This window comes from Phragmites australis, chromosome 11 (genome assembly GCF_958298935.1).
Source record: "Phragmites australis chromosome 11, lpPhrAust1.1, whole genome shotgun sequence".
In the NCBI taxonomy this organism is placed as follows: domain Eukaryota; kingdom Viridiplantae; phylum Streptophyta; class Magnoliopsida; order Poales; family Poaceae; genus Phragmites; species Phragmites australis.
Window position 1 is genome coordinate 34,176,473 of NC_084931.1, and position 19,160 is coordinate 34,195,632.

The following is a 19,160-nucleotide window of genomic DNA, read 5'->3' on the forward strand; positions in this document are numbered from 1 at the left end:
CATAGGACGAGTCCATGGCTGGTAGGTCGTACCTCTCAAACACGGGGCACAACCACCTAGACCATGTAATGCGGACAACAAGCGAGACCCTCTCGCCTCATGTAGTCCCAAAGAGGGTTCTGATCCCTTCGCATTGATGACCCGCTTGCTTCCCCACAAGCTTGCTCTGCCTGCGTATGCATTTTGTATGCCGCTTTGGTCTGTATAAGATAAGGATCATGTCAGTAATATTTAGATTTAACTAATGAAAATTGTTAGTAGTATCACATCACTCACCACAACATGAAGAATGCGGGCACGATCCTCGGGGAAGGGTCTAATGGCCGACTCTACAAGTCTGCTGAGTAAGGTGGCACGCGTGCGTGAATGATACCATGAAAGGTACTTCCAGTACGTGTCGTCGTCGTATTGTCCAGCAAGAACGACGACATCCATCGTGGCTGACTTCGTCCACCTGTTTATATACTTGACATTAATGGATGACCAGTCCTGCATGCCTGCGGTCCCCTGTGCACTCCTCCTATATGTGATATAAATATTTTTAATTTCTTAATATGGATCATTTAAGGTAATAATGGTACGTGCAATAACACATTTACTTGTGCGCCCCTCCAGCGTGTCGTAGAGGAGGTACTGGAACCAACTATCGGTACCCGAACTGCCTCTGTACACGCTCGGGAGAATAAACTTTCATGTTGTTCATTTACAACAAGAAGCATCTAGTCATCCATAAGTGTGAGTCATGCAAACAAGAGGATGCGATGAGATCTCTAGTCACAATTTCGGCAACTCATGTCATACGATATGGATCCCACTCCACGATAGCAGTGCTGAGAACATCTAGATCACTGATTACTCGAGAGTAGTTACCATAGTCTTGCTGCTGACTCCATTTCAACCTAACATGAATCCACCGATACCCTACCGTAGACCTCATGTCATCTGCAACGCTATCAGAGATGGGGACAAAATAGTATCTCTTGCTCACCCAAGGTCCACAAACCGGGAGGTACTCATAACTCCATAGCTGTAACAGGTGTAGTCAGCCTAAAACAGATCTCTTATTCTTTGATTATTGAGTTATGGCACACAATCCTCTATACGTAGCAGCCAATACAACCGATTCCCAACTGTAAGATGTCAGCTCATAAGGACATAATGCGAGAACGTGCTAACCATACAATATAAGTGAGAACATAATCATCTGCCATGTTACAGAACATAATACCTCTCAATATGATGTACAAGTACACCTTATAATATTGTATAACTGTAGCCTCGTCTGCATCCAGTGGTCATGGACCGAACTATGGTAGACCATGAATCCAGACATGGAGAGACCAACATCTTTCATGTCATATTGCACACCAAACCCACAAAATATAGAGGGTCAATGAAGCATGAATAGCACTCATATAAAATGCATTACATAACAAATAATAACCTGACATGAATGTAATTCTTCCATTACCCCTTTATTAGTCACGAAATAGCAGGACGTTCTGAACTGATATAAGCCTCTCGAGCAAAATAGCGGAACATTCTTCATAATAAATATAGATAGTCGTAGCGTATCTGCTAAAGAAATATATATGTAATAAATATGGACGTTCTATTCTATTGATGTTTAGTAGATATTAGTGTAATTTATACTTATAGATAGCTGATCTTAGAATTTCGTATAGAGGGATTGACTCAGATTACTGTTGAAGCTACTCTTAAATGTGTTTTTTTTACCGTGAAACTGTAAGGAATGAACCCACAATAAGCTGCTCTTAACTATGTTGTAAGAAATATGTGGTTTTCATGGATTGAAATTTTGGTTCTCTCTAAGGTTTCATCATTTAGGGATCGGGACTAATGTTAGGAGCAGTGCGAAGACTAGTAAGTAAGTGACAACAATTTAAGGTAGTAGTTTGTATGTTGCTAACCTTGTCCGAGTTGAATAATTATTTGGATGTGAACTATCAAATATTATGAGGTGCTGAATGTAGCCGAGTTTGTGTTCTTTCACCGTACGGTGTACCGAAAGTCAGTTCTTGGTAAATAAGATATTGAATACAGATGTTAAAATTATAAATACGATCATATATTATTTATTTCGATAAATACAATCAAATATATTATCTGATTTTAGATTTTTGTTCAAATTGAAGGAGCAACTGGGACGGGCCGCGGACGGCAGCGACCGGCCCAAGCGCTGGGCTGCCACTGACCGCGCCGCCATCTCTCACCTGGCTCCCCATGAGCTACAGACTAAACATGTTGGGACCTTTACAATTTTCCACTAGTGACGGCAAGTACCAGCATACTGTATAGTATTATAATTACATGCTTGGTGCAGTGCAGTGTGCTTGCTGAAGCCCCTGCCCAAGCCTTACAGGGTAGATTCAGGAATTGAAGAAATTCTATAAAAGGCAGCAGGCAGTGTCACTCGGAATGGACGATCGCGCAAGCCTGGGACGCCACTTTGGCCATGGCTTCCGCTCTGACGCCAGCGTTGCAGATGTTGGCCAAGGACCGCATGTGCTTCATCCCGTACTGCGCGAGTGATCCGCACTGTTCCTCGTACGTGTCTACCTGCAGGCAGTCACAGACCAACCAAGAAGATTATATATAAGGCTCCGTTGCTTTACTTTGCAACGACAAGACAAGATTTATCCTTAATTACCATGGCCTTGAGGCAGTCCCAGTCGTCAACCAAAGGCTGCCCCGCCGGCCGGACGCCGTTCAGAACCTTGGAACCTTCCTCCGACCCGAACAGGAGGCCGCCGATCAGCTCCACGCTGCTGTCGACATGCGATCGCCGGGCCATCACCTGGAGCAATCGTTTCCGAGCCTCCTTTTTCTCGGGCGTCCCCTCACCCGATTTCCGGTACTAGACGATCCACATTATATGGGATTGATGCAAACAAGGACATGTCAGTGAAAAACATTCACTCATCAAGGGAAGCAATCGGAAAGAAAAACCATGCAAGCAACCTTCTGCCAGAAGTAGACGAGATCGGCATCACGCTGGTTTACTGCACCCGAGAACCGCCGCAGCGAGTGGAATGTGGCGTTGTCGTTGGCAGGGTCGGTACCCATGAAGAGGTACAGGCTCTGAATGTTCTGCTTCAGGTCGCCGTACTGCATGACATGGGAGCCCAGGCTGTAGGTGTTGTGCGCCGACGTCCTGTCCTTCACCACCTCGTACTGCTGCTTCAGAGATTCTGTGCGCAGGTTGTGCACATCGCTGCAATCAAGTTACTGTAGTATTTTTAGTGGATTCATTATTTATTATTCACGGGATATATGCAGAGTGCAGGACAACTAGACCTGTCCTCCATCCAGGCGACGCTGTAGAGGTCTCCGAGGCAGGTATCGAACTCGGGAGGAGGGCCCTGCTCATCGCCGGGGCAGTAGGTGCCCCAGCTGCTCTCCTCCGCGTTCGCCGCCGTCGTGGCGTACACGTTGATGTCATTCGGCAGGAGGCCTTCGAATATGCTCCCGGATTCGCACGCCTCCAGGTAGAAAACCTGCACGTATATACGTCAAATAGCATCATCATCATCATCCCCCTGAATCAGGTTCAGATCCAATTAAGTTCCAAGCACAGCACCAGGGTTTTGTAGGTGCCAGCAGCATGCTTTTTCTTGAGAGTTTGCAGCAGGTCTTTGGCGTAGAGGTACTCATCGGAAGGCATCCCTGGATTTGAGCTTCCACGGAATCAGTTGCTACACCTAGGCTAGTAATTTCATTCAAGTGGTCTGAGGCTCCATAAAAAAAATAAATCAGGATCATGAAACTAACCAAGCACCCCGGGGCCGCCATGATCACTGTAATAAACGAAGACGTGGTCGTCTGGACCGCTGTCGACGACCTTCCCGCTGCCGCCGGTGACGGCGGACTTGTTGCCGAGCAGAACGGCGAGGAAGTTTTTGACGTTGACATCCTTCCCCGTGTAATCCTGCATGCGGCGATGAAGTAACGAACGAAGGTGCATCATGCAGCTGAGGTACGGTGTAGATTTATTTGCACCTTTGGAACTCCGGCGTAGACGTCGGCGCCGGTTGGATGGTTGATGATGACGCCGGGCCTGGGGTTGTCGGGGTGGTTGGCGATGTCGTCATACATGAAGACGATGATGTTCTCGTCCTTGAGCCCGCCCTTCTTCATGATTTGGTACGCGTGGCACACGTCCGCCTGTTGAGTCACCATGTACAACACACAAAATAAAATACTCCAACATAATGAAACAAAATACTACTAGTGTAGTAATCCCTTAAATACACGCCGTTCTGAAAAATATTCGATCAAAATTTTAAAACTTTGAGTAACACATAGCAACAGAGCCATAACACACTGTGTAAGAGCTTGAGCCCTCTACCTTCGAAAACACTTAAGAGCCTTCTAAGCTCCCTTGAGATTTTTGAGTATGGAAGATGAAGAACAAGACAAGAAGATGAGGAGAAGGAAGAATAAGAAGTTGAGTCCTCTTAAATTTTTGCACTGGATCCACCAATGACTGTGCGCTTGATTATTCACTAACGATTCACTCGCTAGTTGATTATTCATCAAGGGAAGCAATCCCGAATAGGAAGGGGGAATTAAAAAACCATATATGGTTGGTACAAAATAATTCAACAAAACTTGGAGACGCAGGGGAATCAGCAAGTTTGCGTGCAGAATACTTTCGGTGCCGGTGCGCATAATAAAAAATTAAATCCTATAATGATTTTGGTGTGAAGTAGCAGTAGGCCCCAGGTTAATATAGACTTTCCTTGTTGGCAAAGCAAGCCTTGATGCATCGCTGACAGACAGTTTCTGCACAAGCTGGGATTACTCATTGCACTACTAATATATACTCCAGGAGAGTACTTGCATTGCATTCGCTCATCCTGTTCCTTCCCTTGTGGGTTTAGGGCCAAAATTTAAAGGAAGGAAACTCAGAAAGAAAAAAGTGGCATCCATGGCGACGCACGAAAGCAGCTAGCAAAAGTAATAACTTGCCTGATGACGGTAGTTGTAGTAGCCGTTGGAGCCGGCGATGAGGACCGCCCACCTGGTCCCGACCACGTCCTCGTGACCACCGCCGGAGCGCTCCGACGGCAGGTGAAGGAAGTCCTGCCACCGCCCGCCGGCGACCAGCACGAGGAGTTGCGCGAGGAAGAGGAGGAGACACCGGAGGCGAGGCGCCATGGGTACGAAAGAGGCAGGGCGTTGCGTCTTGCCAAGATAATCAATCGCTTAATTTTGATGTGAGCAATGCAAGTTAGGCGGAGTCCTAGTACTCCAACGCAACTCCTTATATACCTGTCGTGTTGGTGTGGTGCTGCACCTGCACTACAAAGTGGAGTAGAAGCAGGACTGCAGGAGTATTCTTCTATTCGGTTTCATTCCTTACTTGTGCAGTAGAGTAATAACTACGTACCTCGTGTTGCCGTGTTTGTGCCGATTCCTTACTTGCACAGAAGGTGAACGGGCGCAATCAGCAGCAACACAAAGGGACGATTGACGGCGGGCCAACCTAGATTTTTCTTTTCATTTTTCACTTGGCTGTAGCCTCTTGTGTTGCGTGTAAGCTTCATTCTTCTGTGGTACACCGTCCATGACAACAAGTCGCCCATCGCGCATGCTTGGACGCAAATGGTACTACTACTGTATTTCATCAGCACACTGGAGTAGAGTAGACTAGAGTGGGATGGAAGTAGTATATCCCTCGATCATATCGGACACAAAGTCGATGAAATATTAATGTAATCCTAATTGTCACTAGAGTTGGTATCTACCATACCATACCATACCAAACCATGGCATCGGCATGAATCGTCCCTTCAAATTAACTAAAGGATAATTTTTTAGTTGCCATTGCAAGTGTCCATAATTCAAAAAATAACATCGCAAATCTGCTAATCCGGTTCATTTATGCCATCAAGTCTACAAACACCCTTAGTTGCCATCGTGGTCAACGCTGTTTATATTTTTCCATTAATTTTTCTTCATAATGCCTAGTTTCCCCACCTCTCTCTGATCTCTACCCTTTCTCGGATCTGGCTGCTTCATCGTCCGAGAACTCTTCCGCTTAGGTTTGTAGAGAGTGGGAGCAGCATAGGTTTGTGTTTGTGGAGCTTTTTCTTCCTTACCAACAACCTATACTTCCATTGCAACGCTATGGCGGCATAAGATCCGCAGGAGGAAGAAAACAGAGGACTGAAGGAAGAGGAAGAAGGAGATCTGTAACACAACTAGTCCTTTTACAGCTCTGTCATAGCTTGATTGGTTAATAATGGCAAATAAGGATAGGATTTTCAAATCCGAAGGTATAGACCGAAGTAGCGAATTTGTGATGGCATATCTTGGATTACAGATATTTACAATGGTAGATAAAATTATCCCATTAACTAATGGTGGATGAGCATGAAGCTCGGTGACAACGCTTCAGGACTTGAGCCAACAGGGGTTCGAGCCCCCGTCCGGCACCCCAAGTCTTCAACGAATATCGCACCGTAAGAAAACGTTGTTAAAAAAAAAATCTGACGTCACTGATGTTCAACGTCTCATCTAATCCGCCTCCCATGCGCAAGCGACGCGATACTCAAGAGGTTAGTAAAAGGACACTCTAATCTAATCAATCCGCTTTACTTACTTTGGTCATCAATTACTCTGCAGCGCACATGGAGGGTGTTAAGCATGCATGTCAGAAGAAAGAGGGCACTATTGGGTTGAGCCCATGTCAGATCGATCTCATGTCAGACAGGCACATATATGGAAAAAGGGTTGTGAATAATGATGGAAAAGGATTGACCCCCGTTTCAGGAAAAAAAAATAACTGGCACAGATATGGAATGTCGATCATCCATGTGCTCATGCGTAGAGTAGCAGCATGTCAGTCACTATGTCAGTCAGTCAGGTAATCTTCCTCCAATTGGTAGCTGACGCAACACTCACGTCAGGACTCCATCTCGTTTTGTTGTTGCAACCTGTCTTGCAAAGGACCCTGTATGTACTCTCTTCTTCCCGGCTCATCAACGGACACCCTGCGAAACCAAAATGACACACCCAGACAGATATACTTACCCACAGAGGAAGGCTGAGAGGTTAGCTCAAATTATAGATAGCATCACCAACACTAATAAATAGGGGATCACAAATTAGCTTCTCAAACTCAAAGAAGAAGATACTCAGGCAACTTATTCCCTTCGACCTTCAATTCCACCGTTACTTCTTATAGATAATGGTGTGCTCCACCCACAATTCAAGGTGGCCCAGCAAAACCCAGCTACCTCAACTGTGAATCACAACCATCTTTCAACATGATACATCTATCAACATGCTAGGCCACACTAAGCATTTCCCAAGGATACAGCAACAGATGTACATACAAGAGGAGCTACCAAAGGGCTAGAGTTCTTAACTTCTCCCAGGCAATGCAAAGCATCCCTTCACGCAGCCCACTCAGCTAGGGCTCTCATTTAACTGGATAACTTAGCGCCTCCTTGATTCTACTGAAAACAACTCGAAGCGGGAGGCACGCAATGGTTGGTCCAGAAATTTTCCCCACAATTGACTTTCTGGCGTCCCCATCTCTTTGACTTGAAGCAAAAGAGGAAAGCCTCCGCATTTTTCTTTGAGAAGATCCTGATATTTTAGTATGCGGCTGCCATAACTTGTCCACTTCTTTACCTGAGGTCTTTCTGCGGCTTTTGGGTTTTGCTCGGCATGTCTGTGATGATGGCATAAGGCATTGCATGCCCTCAGCTCTGTCCTTCTTCAGTAATCTATCCACACTGCTTGAAGCTGGCTGGTGATCATCTCTACTTGATAAAAGACGGCAGAACACATCATCTGAGACCTCCACGGAGATTGGATATCCCACAACAGGTCTACGATTCCATTTACTCATGAGAGAAACAAGGGGTACACGGCGCCCATTGTTGTTGCTCCCCTGCACGCACAACTCCACATCGTAAAGGGTAGGATTCAATTGCAGAGTCTTGATTGGCTTTACTGCATGGCATCTTTCGAGATCAAGTATCCTCTGTTGGGGTGGCAACACTTGTAGTGGCAACTCAAAGACCAGAGATGATATTGATCCAATCTCACAATTTGAACTATTGCTTTTGGTTTCTGATGACTCTTCACGATCGCACTTTCTTTCAGAATGTTGCTGCTGAACTGCACCAACACAATCCGAATCAGCAGGAAATACTGCAAGATGTATATTAACACCGGGTTCAGCATGCTTGTTCAAAGAATGCTTGGCTGGCTTCTTTTCAAAAAGAACAACCTCATTTCTTGGTGCCTTGTGCTTTACCACCCTTGTTTTGTGGTGTTCATGCTCTAATGTGTCTCTTGTCCTGTTGTTGCCCTCCTGATCAACATAGCTTATGGTTTTCACCTTAAAATTTCTGCGCTCGCATTGGGAAGATTTGTCAGCTTTTCTGTAGTCAATGGATTGCTTATTGTGTTTCCAGGTAGGATGCTTTGTTGACGCAGTAGGTTGATATGTTTGCAACTGATCTGGTGAAAATTCATTTGATAAGTCATGTATTCTTTGGAAGTTCAGAAATGGAAAAAAAAACATTGCATATGTCAGAAAATCAGAAGATAAGATGTCAACAAGATGCCACAAGTGAATCTAGCTAAGAACACATAAGACACATCACAGCATTTGAAAGCGGTGAAAGCAATAATCCACCTATTCCTAAAAAATGATACAACAACAACAACAGCAGCCTTTGTCCCAAGCAAGTTAGGGTAGGCATTCCTAAAATATGAACTCAATTTAATACATAACTACATGCCAGGACTACAAAAACTGTGTACTTTCCAACAGAGACATAACAAATATACTGCGATGAACCGATAGCAATATCGTCCATCAGGTCAGGAATACTTATGGTATATGCAGGTAAGAGTCATGGGTTCCCCAGCCCCTGTACTTAATTCAGTGAGATTTTAGATATAAGAAAATGGCCAAAATGGTCACCATGACTACTTGGTAACAAAATAGAGAGGCTGGAGGTAGCAGCAGCAGGAATAATATCAGTGGTTAAGAATACGATGCTGTGCATGTTCCAGAAACTGTTGAAGTTGAACAGAAACAAGTAATCAACATTGTACATGCATCTCTGGTCAGCCGACCTAAATGATGACTGTCACAGTCGAAAGACATGGGAATTTTAAAAGATTTTGCTACTGAAACATATGAAATATTATTGTAGGTTTACCTGCTTCCAAGATACTTGCTGCATCAAGGGGAATTTTGACAAAATCATCCCCATGGTGAAAGCCATCATTGAGTAACTCAGTGACGCAGGAGATTTCAATGCCCTCTGCATGATCTGTCTTGAATGCACCGATACGACGAGAGGTGGTCTTGTCCAATGAGGTACCCAAGGTTAAAGTGCCGGAGGAACTGCTTAAACAACTGCCCACACCCAACAAACGTGCATCAGCTTGTTGGCCATTTGATCTGAACCCATTCCACATGTCTCCATGGCATAGCTCTGATAGTGGACGGGACCTATCCTTCTTCCTGGAACTTCCACTAGGTTGGTCCTGGTCGGCAGTGGCATGCTTCCTCTTTGCGGTAGCATGAGACTGCTTACTCCTTGCCACCTGACTAACACTAGAGATATCATAATTCAAAACAGAGATGGTGCCAGCATTTGATAATTCCATCGGTACAGTCTTTGACCCGATATCCCTGAGGTCCCTCATACGGCGGGACCCTTTGGGCGCATCGTCCTCGGAATCATAGGGCGTCTTGCGCTTCCTCTTGGGCGATGGCGGTTGAATTGCAGTAGAAGAGTCCGTTGCCACAGCATGAGAGCAAGAAGACTCTGTGCTGACAACATTCCTCATGTTTGGCTTGGGCGAGCAGCTGCCCCCATGAGGCTCCAAAGCGCGAGCCTCCTCGATCTCAAGAGCTTGGATAATGGCGTCTTCCATGCGGGCGTACCTGCCCTTGTTGTAGGTCCTGGTCTTGGTATCGCCAGTGTGGGTGGCGGCCAGAGCCTGGGCGTCGGTGATGCGTTGGTCGAAGTCGAGGTCCCCGCAGCGGAAGGGCTTGACGCGCTTGCAGCTCCCGAGGTTACACCATTCGCTGTTGCAATTTGAGGAAAAAAAAAAACAATCCCTTGTATATTAATTCCACAGGGATTGACGAGGCGGGGAACGCAACAGGGAGGAAGCAGCAGCAGCCGGCAGAAGAGGGGAAGAAGAGTACGTACACGAAGGTGGGGCCGTCGCGGTGGCCCAGGAGCATGATGGGAGTGGCGGGGCAGCGGGGCTGAGCGGCGCAGCCGCCGGGGACGTCGAGGGGCGAGATCACGATGCTGGGCCACCAGGAGCCGTTGGGGCGGCGCAGCCACAGCAGGGTCCCCTCGGACGAGACATCCACCGCCGCCGGCTCCTTGGGCAAGGCCCCCATTCCCCCTCCGCCCGTCTGGAAGCGCAGGGAGGGACCAGTGGGCGATGAGGTGTAGGGTGATGAGGGAAGGGAAGGGGGGAGAAGGGAAGGGAAGGGAAGAGTCCATCTGATCCACCTCGATGTCCTCTTGGGCCATCAAAGCCCAACCGTAGCGGATCCAAAAGAGGCCCAACTTCCCTCCGCCTCCGCCTCCGCCTCCGCGGGATTTATATATATATATACACACACAATAATTCACCCAAGGAAACCCTAGCCCCCAAATCATTCATCCTCAACCCTATCCTCTCTCGCTCCCTCCATCCATAAAACTCAAAACCTTTAATCGATCCGATCCGATCCGATCCGATCCGATTCATTCTTTGCAGCCAAGCCAGCCGCTACATCTCATCTCATCTATACATGTGAGTAGCTTCTTTTCGGCTTCCGATTTTGAATTTCACCTTTTGGGTGCGGAGATCTGTTGTGCGCTTCTAGGGTTTGCGTTGTTGATTGATGGCTTTTAGTAGGATGGGAGAGGCCGATGCCAAGGACAACGACGTCTACGAGGAGGAGCTCCTGGACTACGAGGAGGACGATGACAAGGCCGTCGATGGCTCCGCCGCCAAGCCCACCGGAGAGGTCGCCAACAAGTACGTCCTCTTACACCCCTACTGCTTCCCTGCTTTATTAGATTCGATTCAATTGTTGCAGCAGGGGGATCCCATCTCAGCTGTCCTCATTCAATTGTTATCTGCGTTGCGTTGAAACAAGCAGGGGCTACGTCGGGATCCACAGTTCCGGGTTCAGAGACTTCCTGCTCAAGCCAGAGCTGCTTCGTGCTATCCAGGACTGCGGTTTTGAGCATCCTTCCGAAGGCAAGTTACTCCCCCCTCCCTTTTTTTTACTCTTCCACTGCTGCTATCAGCATAAAAAACCCTTTATTGCTCCAATGGAAAATAATAACTATGACTTGAGTGCATACCCTAATCCATATACCACCAGATCCGTTAGTTAGGCAGATAGAAGATGTGGAGAAGATTAATAATTGAAATTCTCATCTATAGGATGCTATGCACTGATTTAGTTCCAATAAATGTATTGGAAGTCTTAAAGAGTATGAAGATTGCAATTACTAGCAATTTCTTCCTCCGACTTGATGTTATGAGGCCCAGTTCTTGTGGATAAGGGTTAAGGAGTTGCACAAGTGTTAATAAAGCATGGCTTTAATTACTTCGCTGTATACTCTTTAGACACATGCGTAGCAAACTATGCTGCATTTACTATGTCCCATGGTCGTATTTGAAAGCAAGTTTGGGACTGTATATATTTAGCATGGTACTGGTTAATTGATTTTTGGTTAAAAGGTAATCTTCAAATTTGGTAAATCCTTGTTGCTCAACTCCCTCCAGATAAAGGTGTCCTTTTGGGCCGTGACCAGTCAAAACCATTTGAGCTTTGAACAGCAATGTCTCATATATATATATATATGTTACATTAGAAATTAGTGGTCAAAGTTGCATTTTGGAGGCCACATCAGTGTCCAAAATGACACTTTTTCGTGGCCTGAGGAAGAAAAAAAGCTGGCATCATTAACGTGCTGTGGTGCTTGTCCTTGTGCTATGTTTCTGTTAAATAAAAGAAATTATAGTCGTATCAGTATTTTTTTTGGGTACCTTCTGCATTTGCCAATTTGATAGTAACATTCTTTTCATGCTGGTGTGCAGGTACAATTTTTTCTGTTAGTTCTTGTTGGAGGACAATATGGTAACGCTTTCCATTAACACGGACCCGGAAGGTTAAACTTTTACTCACTGGGGTGCTGCTCTGATTTCTTTTGGTTCCACATCAGTGCAACACGAGTGCATCCCTCAAGCAATTCTCGGAATGGATGTCATCTGTCAAGCCAAATCTGGGATGGGGAAGACTGCTGTTTTCGTCCTTTCATCCCTCCAGCAAATTGACCCTGTTGCTGGTCAGGTCGCAGCGCTTGTATTGTGCCACACAAGGGAACTGGCTTACCAGGTTGGTTGATACTTGTTGTGCATTTGTTAGTCTTCTAGATCAATCTGCAGTATAGATTTAATCATTTGCTGCCCTTATATTCTGTAGATATGCAATGAGTTTGAGAGGTTCAGCAAATATCTCCCCGAATTAAAGGTTGCTGTCTTCTACGGAGGTGTTCACATCAGAAAGCATAAAGATTTGTTGAAGAATGAATGCCCTCACATTGTGGTTGGCACTCCTGGAAGGATACTTGCTCTTGCCAGAGAGAAGGATCTCTCCTTGAAGAATGTGAGGCATTTCATCCTCGATGAATGTGATAAGATGCTTGAGTCACTTGGTAATTTTCCATCTCCTGTTGCTACTATTTGGTTTCCCGTGTTGATGATAAATGATATTTATGTGTTTTTCCCATGATGTCCCTGACATGTACCGATGTACTTATCTTACAGACATGCGGAGAGATGTCCAGGAGATCTTCAAAATGACACCTCATGATAAGCAGGTCATGATGTTTTCAGCAACACTCAGCAAGGAGATCCGTCCTGTATGCAAGAAATTTATGCAAGATGTAATGTCCTGCAGCCTTCTCCAGCTCTCATTTCCAAAGTTGGTCACATTTAAGTCCCATATGCTCCTGTGGTCATCCTCTGGTAGCCATACTCAGTTACCAACATGAGAGTTGTAGTTGTGTCGTCTGTTGTCTCTTAGGTGAAAGGGTTCCTGCTTCCCGGTGTCTTGCTTGTGTAGCACATAGTGAGCTGTGTTATTTCCTTTTTCATTTTCTATGGCAATACCATATAAGGTGGAGCGGGAAAGAGGGGTTTTCTGTCCGAAGTGTGAACTTTTTGGCAATGTGTCGGCAACTGGGGGCAGTACAGGAGGGTGCCTGTTCCGAAGATACAGTTACGTACTCCTGGACAATATTTCTCCAGTTTGCTGCACACCCCATGTTCACTTGGTTTTGCTTCATTGGAGTTATTAACTGCTTCTGGTTCTGGTTCTCCATCTATCTTGGGCTGGCAGACAAAGCAGCTTTCTTTTGCCTGGAATTTATTGGGAAGCACTGTTGCAATACTAAGCATATTTGGCGAAATTCCAGTGTGCAACAGTGCATAGGTCATCTTCCATATGGAGGCTGCGTATTCCGACAAAGGAATTTATATACCATTCTTTTGGTATATACTGCAAGATTGATGCTGGAGTGCTAATACCTTTCATCTACCATTTGTTCCCTTACAGCCGATGGAAATTTATGTTGATGATGAGGCAAAGTTGACCCTCCATGGCCTTGTACAGGTAACATTGGATTCTTTGCTGCTCATGAGGCATTCCATTTTTTTCATGGCTCTTAATAATTCCAATCACTGTTTGCAGCACTACATAAAACTGAGCGAGGCGGAGAAGAACCGGAAATTGAATGATCTCTTAGATGCTCTTGATTTTAACCAAGTTGTGATATTTGTCAAGAGTGTTAGCAGAGCTGCAGAACTGAATAAGTTGCTTTGTGAGTGCAACTTCCCTTCAATCTGTATCCATTCTGGAATGACCCAGGAAGAAAGGTATTTACTTTCCTTCCGTGATGTCAATTGTTAGTATTTGTGGGAAAATGGCCTTGCTCGTAACTTTGTTGTGTCTTGCATAATCATGTGAATATTTGACCTGAGTAATTGGTTGTGACGGAATCTTCCAAGTTACAGTCTATTCTGTTTTCTGTGATTCTGTGTTTTTTGTCTGTTTTTGTGACCTGATCCTTTCCTGGTACTTTTGATAGGCCAATTCCTGTGTCCCTGCTTATGGGGTCCTTTAATCATGTACTCTGTTCTTGTATATATTTCTCTGCGTTGGCTTGTAAAATCTTGTTGGATGATGGTGTGCACATCATATTCTCTGTTGGTTTTGTGGTTATTATTATAGGAGTTGCCAGTTAGTTACTTGCATTGCATGCCTGTTTTTTGTGCTGATTTGTCTGCTGTGCGCTATCTGATTTGTTGATTTTACCATTTTCCCTTAAATAAGTGCTCATGGTATGTTCGTTGCCTTGGCAGGTTAACCCGATACAAGAACTTCAAGGAAGGCCACAAGAGAATTCTTGTGGCTACAGATTTAGTCGGCAGGGGCATTGATATTGAGCGTGTCAACATTGTGATAAACTATGACATGCCAGACTCAGCTGATACATATTTGCACAGGGTAACCTACTCCTTTGCTACCACTAACTTTCGACGGGTTTTAGTGTCTTATATGTTGCCGATGTATTGTTCCTAATGCAGGTTGGTAGGGCTGGGCGTTTTGGCACGAAGGGACTTGCTATTACCTTCGTTTCCTCGGCTTCAGATTCTGATGTCCTTAACCAAGTATGCGTTCTCTGCTTTCTAGTTTGTTTGTCGTCAATCTCAATGAAGTTTGCCCAACCTGGTTTTTCTATGCGTAAAGGTGCAAGAAAGGTTCGAGGTCGACATAAAGGAGCTGCCGGAGCAAATTGACACTTCCACATACAGTAAGTGCTGCTATCTTGATCTTGATTGAGGGATACATTTCTTGCTGTTACAAAATGCCCTGATTTTTTTTATTGTGATTATCAGTGCCATCGTAAGTGCCAAGGTTGCAGCACATTGTCACCAACGCTTCAACTGGGAGAGCGTGCTGCTTCAAGATTATCGTCTTGAGATGATTAGTCAAGTACTCCACTTTTTGGAGCTAATGCGTTATGGAGGATTTATTGTTTTGCCTCCTGTACTTTAAAGGCAGTTGGGATGATCTGTACTCTTATCTGTTTGAGTGCTTGTAGGCGGATACATCTTACGCCGTTCTGTTAGGATTTTGCTTTGTCTCAAATTTCTTTATTGTATAATTAGTGATCTATTTCCTCTGTTCGCTGTTTGAGTTATGCGGATTCGCCTGCGTGCTTACTGCTGCCAGCGTAGAGTTATGCATTTCCTGCGCCGTAGTTTAATTGCACGAGCTGTTTTGTAATACCCTCACCGCCCAGGCTGCCGACGCGCTCTACTCGTAAAGCAGAGCAGAGCAACAGGAGCAAGAGGGAGTACGTATCAGCGATGTTGTGGCTCCATGCTCGTCTGCTTGTATTTTTTGTCGTCCTCTGGGAGCGGATAAGCGCTCGATGGCACCCTGACAGTGCAGTGGGGAGGGCACCCTGATTTCGTTGCCCCCGACGTCTCGAGTATGCAGTTTGGTTGCTGCCGTACCCCATCAACACCGGAGAGTATCGATTTGGAACTTGGATCCCCTTTCAATGGGGCCTTACACTGTCTAGCGCATGTTTCAATTGGAATCTCCAGCCGAATCATTCGAAACCTCATCTCATTATCGAAGTTTATGTCGACAGGGACGAGGAGACATGAATCATTATTTCAACCAAGATTGCCTCTTCCCAACCATCATGTCACTTGTTTCTGTTCATGCAACCGTGTCTGATTTATATGAGCTCAAGAAAGCCTGCTTTTCTTTTTTTGTATATCTTACACGATGAGGGGGCGGCAGTATCCTGAATTTGTGATACATGGAGTCATGGACACACTGCTCCTGCACCTCAAAGCCCAAATCTAGCACAAAAGTTACACCACTAGATAATCAGATGCTGCTAATTAGCATACTGTTAATATTATACATATGCCCATCTTGTAGTCTTATTCCTTCCCTCAGGAAGCAGTATTATTGTAATCGCCGTCGTCAGCTCATACTCTCAAGGAAACTCAGGCAAAAACCTTCTCCGCGAAGATATCGAGCAGCGACAGCGCCTGCAACCACATCAAAAGCGAACGAAATCTGAATTGGCATTTCGGTTTCATCACCGGTGCACGAGGTATTGAGATGATTGTAGCGTCACCCACCTCTGGGACACTGAGCTCGAGCCTGAACTTGGGGCCGTCGTAGTGGTGGAGGATAGGGCGGAAGGCGTCCTCCTCCAGCGGGTCACAGATCTTCCTCGTCGCAACCCTCACCTGTCCACATCGTCGGCCAGCACACGGATTAGATTAGATTAGATTAGCTTAGACTAAATCAACGCGGTAATTGTTGGAGACAGACAGATGAGATGACGGCGACTCAAGGCACACGGATGCCTTTTATTTTTCTTTTCGTTTGGCTTTTGTGTGTCCATGACTAGGCCAGCTTGACAAGGTCACATTCAACCAACCAATCCAGCTTGAATGCTTCATTGAGAAGGTCGGCCAACCACCTTGACAATTGCTTGCGCATTCAATCGATTTTACTTTTTTTTTTTTTTTGAGGAAGCAAGGGTGGTTCCTTTTCTTTTTCCAGCAGAACAAACAAAAATGAAGAACATTTTTTCTACATATATAGAGCTATGAATCTAGTGACGAATTTGGTCTGTATCATATGGATACCTGAGCAGGGAAGCGGGACTCGCCGGGGCACTTCTTGTCCTCCCAAGCTGTCGGATCGATGTTTGATCCGCCAAAGCTTGCAGCCTGCGATGAAATTGTAATGAATCAGAAAAATGAAAGGTCCTGAAATGGTAGATGATCAACTGCTCCAGCCTATGATAAGAAAACAGGGAGCTTTAATTTAATTTAATTTGCGGTGTTTTAATTTGACTGTACCTCAAAGATGCCGTGGAGCTGGTGGGTGGAGTAGTTGTAGAGGAAGAGGGGCAGCCCTGGCCTGATGGCTCTCACCGAGTCCCTGTACCTCGACGGCAACCCTGCAACAAATCAATCGATTTATCACTACCATTTTCCGATCCAAGAAAAATTCAAGCTTTATTTTGTTCTTGGATTCGATGGAATTATATACGGAATCCTATCGGGGAATGTAATACGTGCCAAAGAGCTGCCTCTTGAGGTTCTCCTCCATGGTGTCGTTGTTGCAGACGAAGATGTACCCGCCGATGGCCTCGCCCCTGGGCAGCGCCTCCGACGCCGGCAGGCTCTTGAACCTCTTGTCCACGTTGCTGGTGCTGTTGCTGTTGCTGCTGCCGTTGGTACCGTTCTTCTTCTTGTCGTGGGCAGCGTTCTTCTTGCCGACGTTGATGTTGTTGTTGGCCGGTCTTCCGACGGACTTGTTGAAGTAGCTCTTGATGAGGTCGCCGCCGGCGTTGGTGTTGCTGTTGAAGGCGTTGGCGTTCTTGTTGAAGTAGTAGTCGTTGCCGACGGCGCCGGGGTGGTTGTTCTTGTTAAAGGTGAAGTTGGAGCTGTTGTTGTTCTTGGTGTCGGTGGCAGGGAAGTAGTTGTAGCGGTCTGCGTTGGTGGTGGTGGCGTTGCCGAAGGCGAGCTTGCCGGAGCCGATGAGGCCCGGGCTGCTTCTATTGGTGGTCTGGTCAGGGTAGAGGAGGGGATCGGCGTTGCGGCGGTCGGCGAAGGTAGTGTTGGAGGAGTTGGACCAGATGGAGTCGGCGATGGAGAGGTTGGAGAAGTTGTTCTGCAGCCGCAGCTGGTCGCTGAACTGCCAGAACTCGCGGTCGTAGCTCTCCATCTTGTTCTGTGCTTTCTTCTTGGTCGAGAGAAGGGATGGATCTCAAGAGGTGGGAGACGAGTCTGAGTCTGGGTCTGCTTTTTATGAGTGCAGTGCAAGTGCAATGGCAGGCAGCAGAGACGGGGCACGCGGACGGACGCGGTTGGGCAACGGGGAAAGGAAAGGAAAGGAAATTTCCAGAGGAAGATGACCACGAGGCAGCTGGGACGGAAGGAATTTTTACGAGATCTGATCTCATAATTTTTTTTCTCTATATTATATATTCTCCTTTTTTTAGTCGTTAGATTAGAAAAAATGATATGGATTAGAATTTTATAAAAATCTTTCGGTGAAGAATTTTATAAAATTTGCTTCTGATCGAAACGGACAGAAATCTATGCTGCCATTTTGATCGATTATTTGTCACGGTTTGGTCTTGACTCTTGAGTGGAGCGGATTTCTCATGCATGCGCATGGCTCAGCCTCATCTTGTTGCCCTGCCCTGCCTTGCACTGTGGAATACCAACCATCAAAACAACTGAACAATCCAAATAACCAAAAGCATAATAAGTGATCCTGAACCGTGATGCCGCCTAAGCAGCGACTAAGTACCACCTGTTGGCACAAATAAGACAAGGTTACTTTAGCTAAACTAAAGCCTTGGCTTTGCTTCGCTTAGTGGGGAAGACACACAAGACATTGCGATGCTGACCCTTCAGCAGTCACCACCCACCCCACCCAACATCTCCGTCTCTTCGTCTTCCTTCGTCTATACCACGCGCATGTCGTGGCGATGCATCCTGAAGTCCGATCATCCCTCTCCTTCATCTACATCTTCATCTCCATGCATGCGTGGGACAGTTGGAGGGATGACTTTGACTTCTGATCGAGGATGAAACATCGATCAGGTCGTCGATCTATCCATCTTCCCAGACGAAACTAACCTTGTAATGAGTGAGTTTAATTTGCGGCATAAACAGTTAATCCAGCAAGAAGGCAGGCTTTCTAGAACGCCGGCCGTCGCTATATATTGACCCTCATCGGCGATTCAATAGTGACTGTCTGGCACGCTAAGTTGTGGATTGAGGCACCACCTACCTCTTCGTCTTGGTTGGGTGCAATGCAAACTTGTCGATGCTGCAAGCAATAATTCCAATATGTTGCGAGCTTCCTCCAGCTGCACTGCATACTACTCTGTTCATTAGATTCCGAGAAAATCCTCTGCTTTATATTAATAATACAAGTAACAAATTTGTAACACTCCGCGATCAAAATTCACTTACAGCCCAGCTCACATGCGAGATAAGCCCAAATACACTTAACACAT

General features: G+C 45.9%; 4 protein-coding genes across 6 annotated transcripts; 1 reads left to right on the top strand and 3 right to left on the bottom strand.

Moving 5' to 3' along the window:
• Window positions 1-2,218: 2,218 nt before the first annotated feature.
• Window positions 2,219-5,306, bottom strand: LOC133885051 (vacuolar-processing enzyme-like). The gene is made up of 8 exons (XM_062324683.1): window positions 4,993-5,306; window positions 4,021-4,185; window positions 3,793-3,949; window positions 3,602-3,687; window positions 3,319-3,518; window positions 2,983-3,235; window positions 2,672-2,878; window positions 2,219-2,580 (listed from the first exon to the last, which is right to left on the bottom strand). The coding sequence occupies exons 1-8, from the start codon at window positions 5,179-5,181 to the stop codon at window positions 2,431-2,433; spliced, it is 1,407 nt and encodes a 468-aa protein (XP_062180667.1). The 5' UTR covers window positions 5,182-5,306; the 3' UTR covers window positions 2,219-2,430.
• Window positions 5,307-7,117: 1,811 nt separating this feature from the next.
• LOC133885053 (uncharacterized protein At1g51745-like) lies at window positions 7,118-10,511 on the bottom strand. 2 transcript variants are annotated; one of them, XM_062324685.1, is made up of 3 exons: window positions 10,218-10,505; window positions 9,213-10,090; window positions 7,118-8,502 (listed from the first exon to the last, which is right to left on the bottom strand). In XM_062324685.1, the coding sequence occupies exons 1-3, from the start codon at window positions 10,415-10,417 to the stop codon at window positions 7,451-7,453; spliced, it is 2,130 nt and encodes a 709-aa protein (XP_062180669.1). In that variant the 5' UTR covers window positions 10,418-10,505; the 3' UTR covers window positions 7,118-7,450. The 2 variants fall into 2 exon arrangements, with proteins under 2 accessions (XP_062180669.1, XP_062180670.1); XM_062324686.1 differs by having other exon boundaries at window positions 8,299-8,497; window positions 10,218-10,511.
• A 130-nt stretch (window positions 10,512-10,641) lies between these two features.
• Window positions 10,642-15,269, top strand: LOC133885055 (DEAD-box ATP-dependent RNA helicase 15). 2 transcript variants are annotated; one of them, XM_062324689.1, is made up of 12 exons: window positions 10,642-10,818; window positions 10,921-11,046; window positions 11,171-11,271; window positions 12,246-12,418; window positions 12,506-12,737; window positions 12,850-12,968; window positions 13,640-13,696; window positions 13,775-13,959; window positions 14,446-14,590; window positions 14,671-14,754; window positions 14,834-14,897; window positions 14,983-15,269. In XM_062324689.1, the coding sequence occupies exons 2-12, from the start codon at window positions 10,925-10,927 to the stop codon at window positions 14,991-14,993; spliced, it is 1,293 nt and encodes a 430-aa protein (XP_062180673.1). In that variant the 5' UTR covers window positions 10,642-10,818; window positions 10,921-10,924; the 3' UTR covers window positions 14,994-15,269. The 2 variants fall into 2 exon arrangements, with proteins under 2 accessions (XP_062180673.1, XP_062180672.1); XM_062324688.1 differs by having other exon boundaries at window positions 10,924-11,046.
• A 538-nt stretch (window positions 15,270-15,807) lies between these two features.
• LOC133885057 (B2 protein-like) lies at window positions 15,808-17,942 on the bottom strand. The gene is made up of 5 exons (XM_062324690.1): window positions 17,206-17,942; window positions 16,984-17,084; window positions 16,768-16,851; window positions 16,252-16,362; window positions 15,808-16,158 (listed from the first exon to the last, which is right to left on the bottom strand). Exons 1-5 carry the CDS (start codon window positions 17,852-17,854, stop codon window positions 16,114-16,116), a joined length of 990 nt encoding a protein of 329 aa, XP_062180674.1. The 5' UTR covers window positions 17,855-17,942; the 3' UTR covers window positions 15,808-16,113.
• Window positions 17,943-19,160: the final 1,218 nt, after the last annotated feature.

Bases quoted from the DNA above. Each gene is read 5' to 3' on its own strand.
- LOC133885051 (XM_062324683.1), bottom strand. From the start codon at position 5,181: ATGGCGCCTCGCCTCCGGTGTCTCCTCCTCTTCCTCGCGCAACTCCTC. The intron at 3,950-4,020 runs GTGCAAATAAAT...CGCCGCATGCAG, and splicing joins TCTACGCCGGAGTTCCAAAG to GATTACACGGGGAAGGATGT. The intron at 2,581-2,671 runs GTAATTAAGGAT...GACTGCCTGCAG, and splicing joins GGGACTGCCTCAAGGCCATG to GTAGACACGTACGAGGAACA.
- LOC133885053 (XM_062324685.1), bottom strand. From the start codon at position 10,417: ATGGGGGCCTTGCCCAAGGAGCCGGCGGCGGTGGATGTCTCGTCCGAG. The intron at 10,091-10,217 runs GTACGTACTCTT...AAATTGCAACAG, and splicing joins CGCGACGGCCCCACCTTCGT to CGAATGGTGTAACCTCGGGA. The intron at 8,503-9,212 runs GTAAACCTACAA...AATTTTCACCAG, and splicing joins AGCAAGTATCTTGGAAGCAG to ATCAGTTGCAAACATATCAA.
- LOC133885055 (XM_062324688.1), top strand. The intron at 13,960-14,445 runs GTATTTACTTTC...TTGCCTTGGCAG, and splicing joins GGAATGACCCAGGAAGAAAG to GTTAACCCGATACAAGAACT. The intron at 14,755-14,833 runs GTATGCGTTCTC...CTATGCGTAAAG, and splicing joins ATTCTGATGTCCTTAACCAA to GTGCAAGAAAGGTTCGAGGT.
- LOC133885057 (XM_062324690.1), bottom strand. From the start codon at position 17,854: ATGGAGAGCTACGACCGCGAGTTCTGGCAGTTCAGCGACCAGCTGCGG. The intron at 17,085-17,205 runs GCACGTATTACA...GATTTGTTGCAG, and splicing joins CCTCAAGAGGCAGCTCTTTG to GGTTGCCGTCGAGGTACAGG. The intron at 16,159-16,251 runs GTGGGTGACGCT...ATGTGGTTGCAG, and splicing joins TCGAGCTCAGTGTCCCAGAG to GCGCTGTCGCTGCTCGATAT.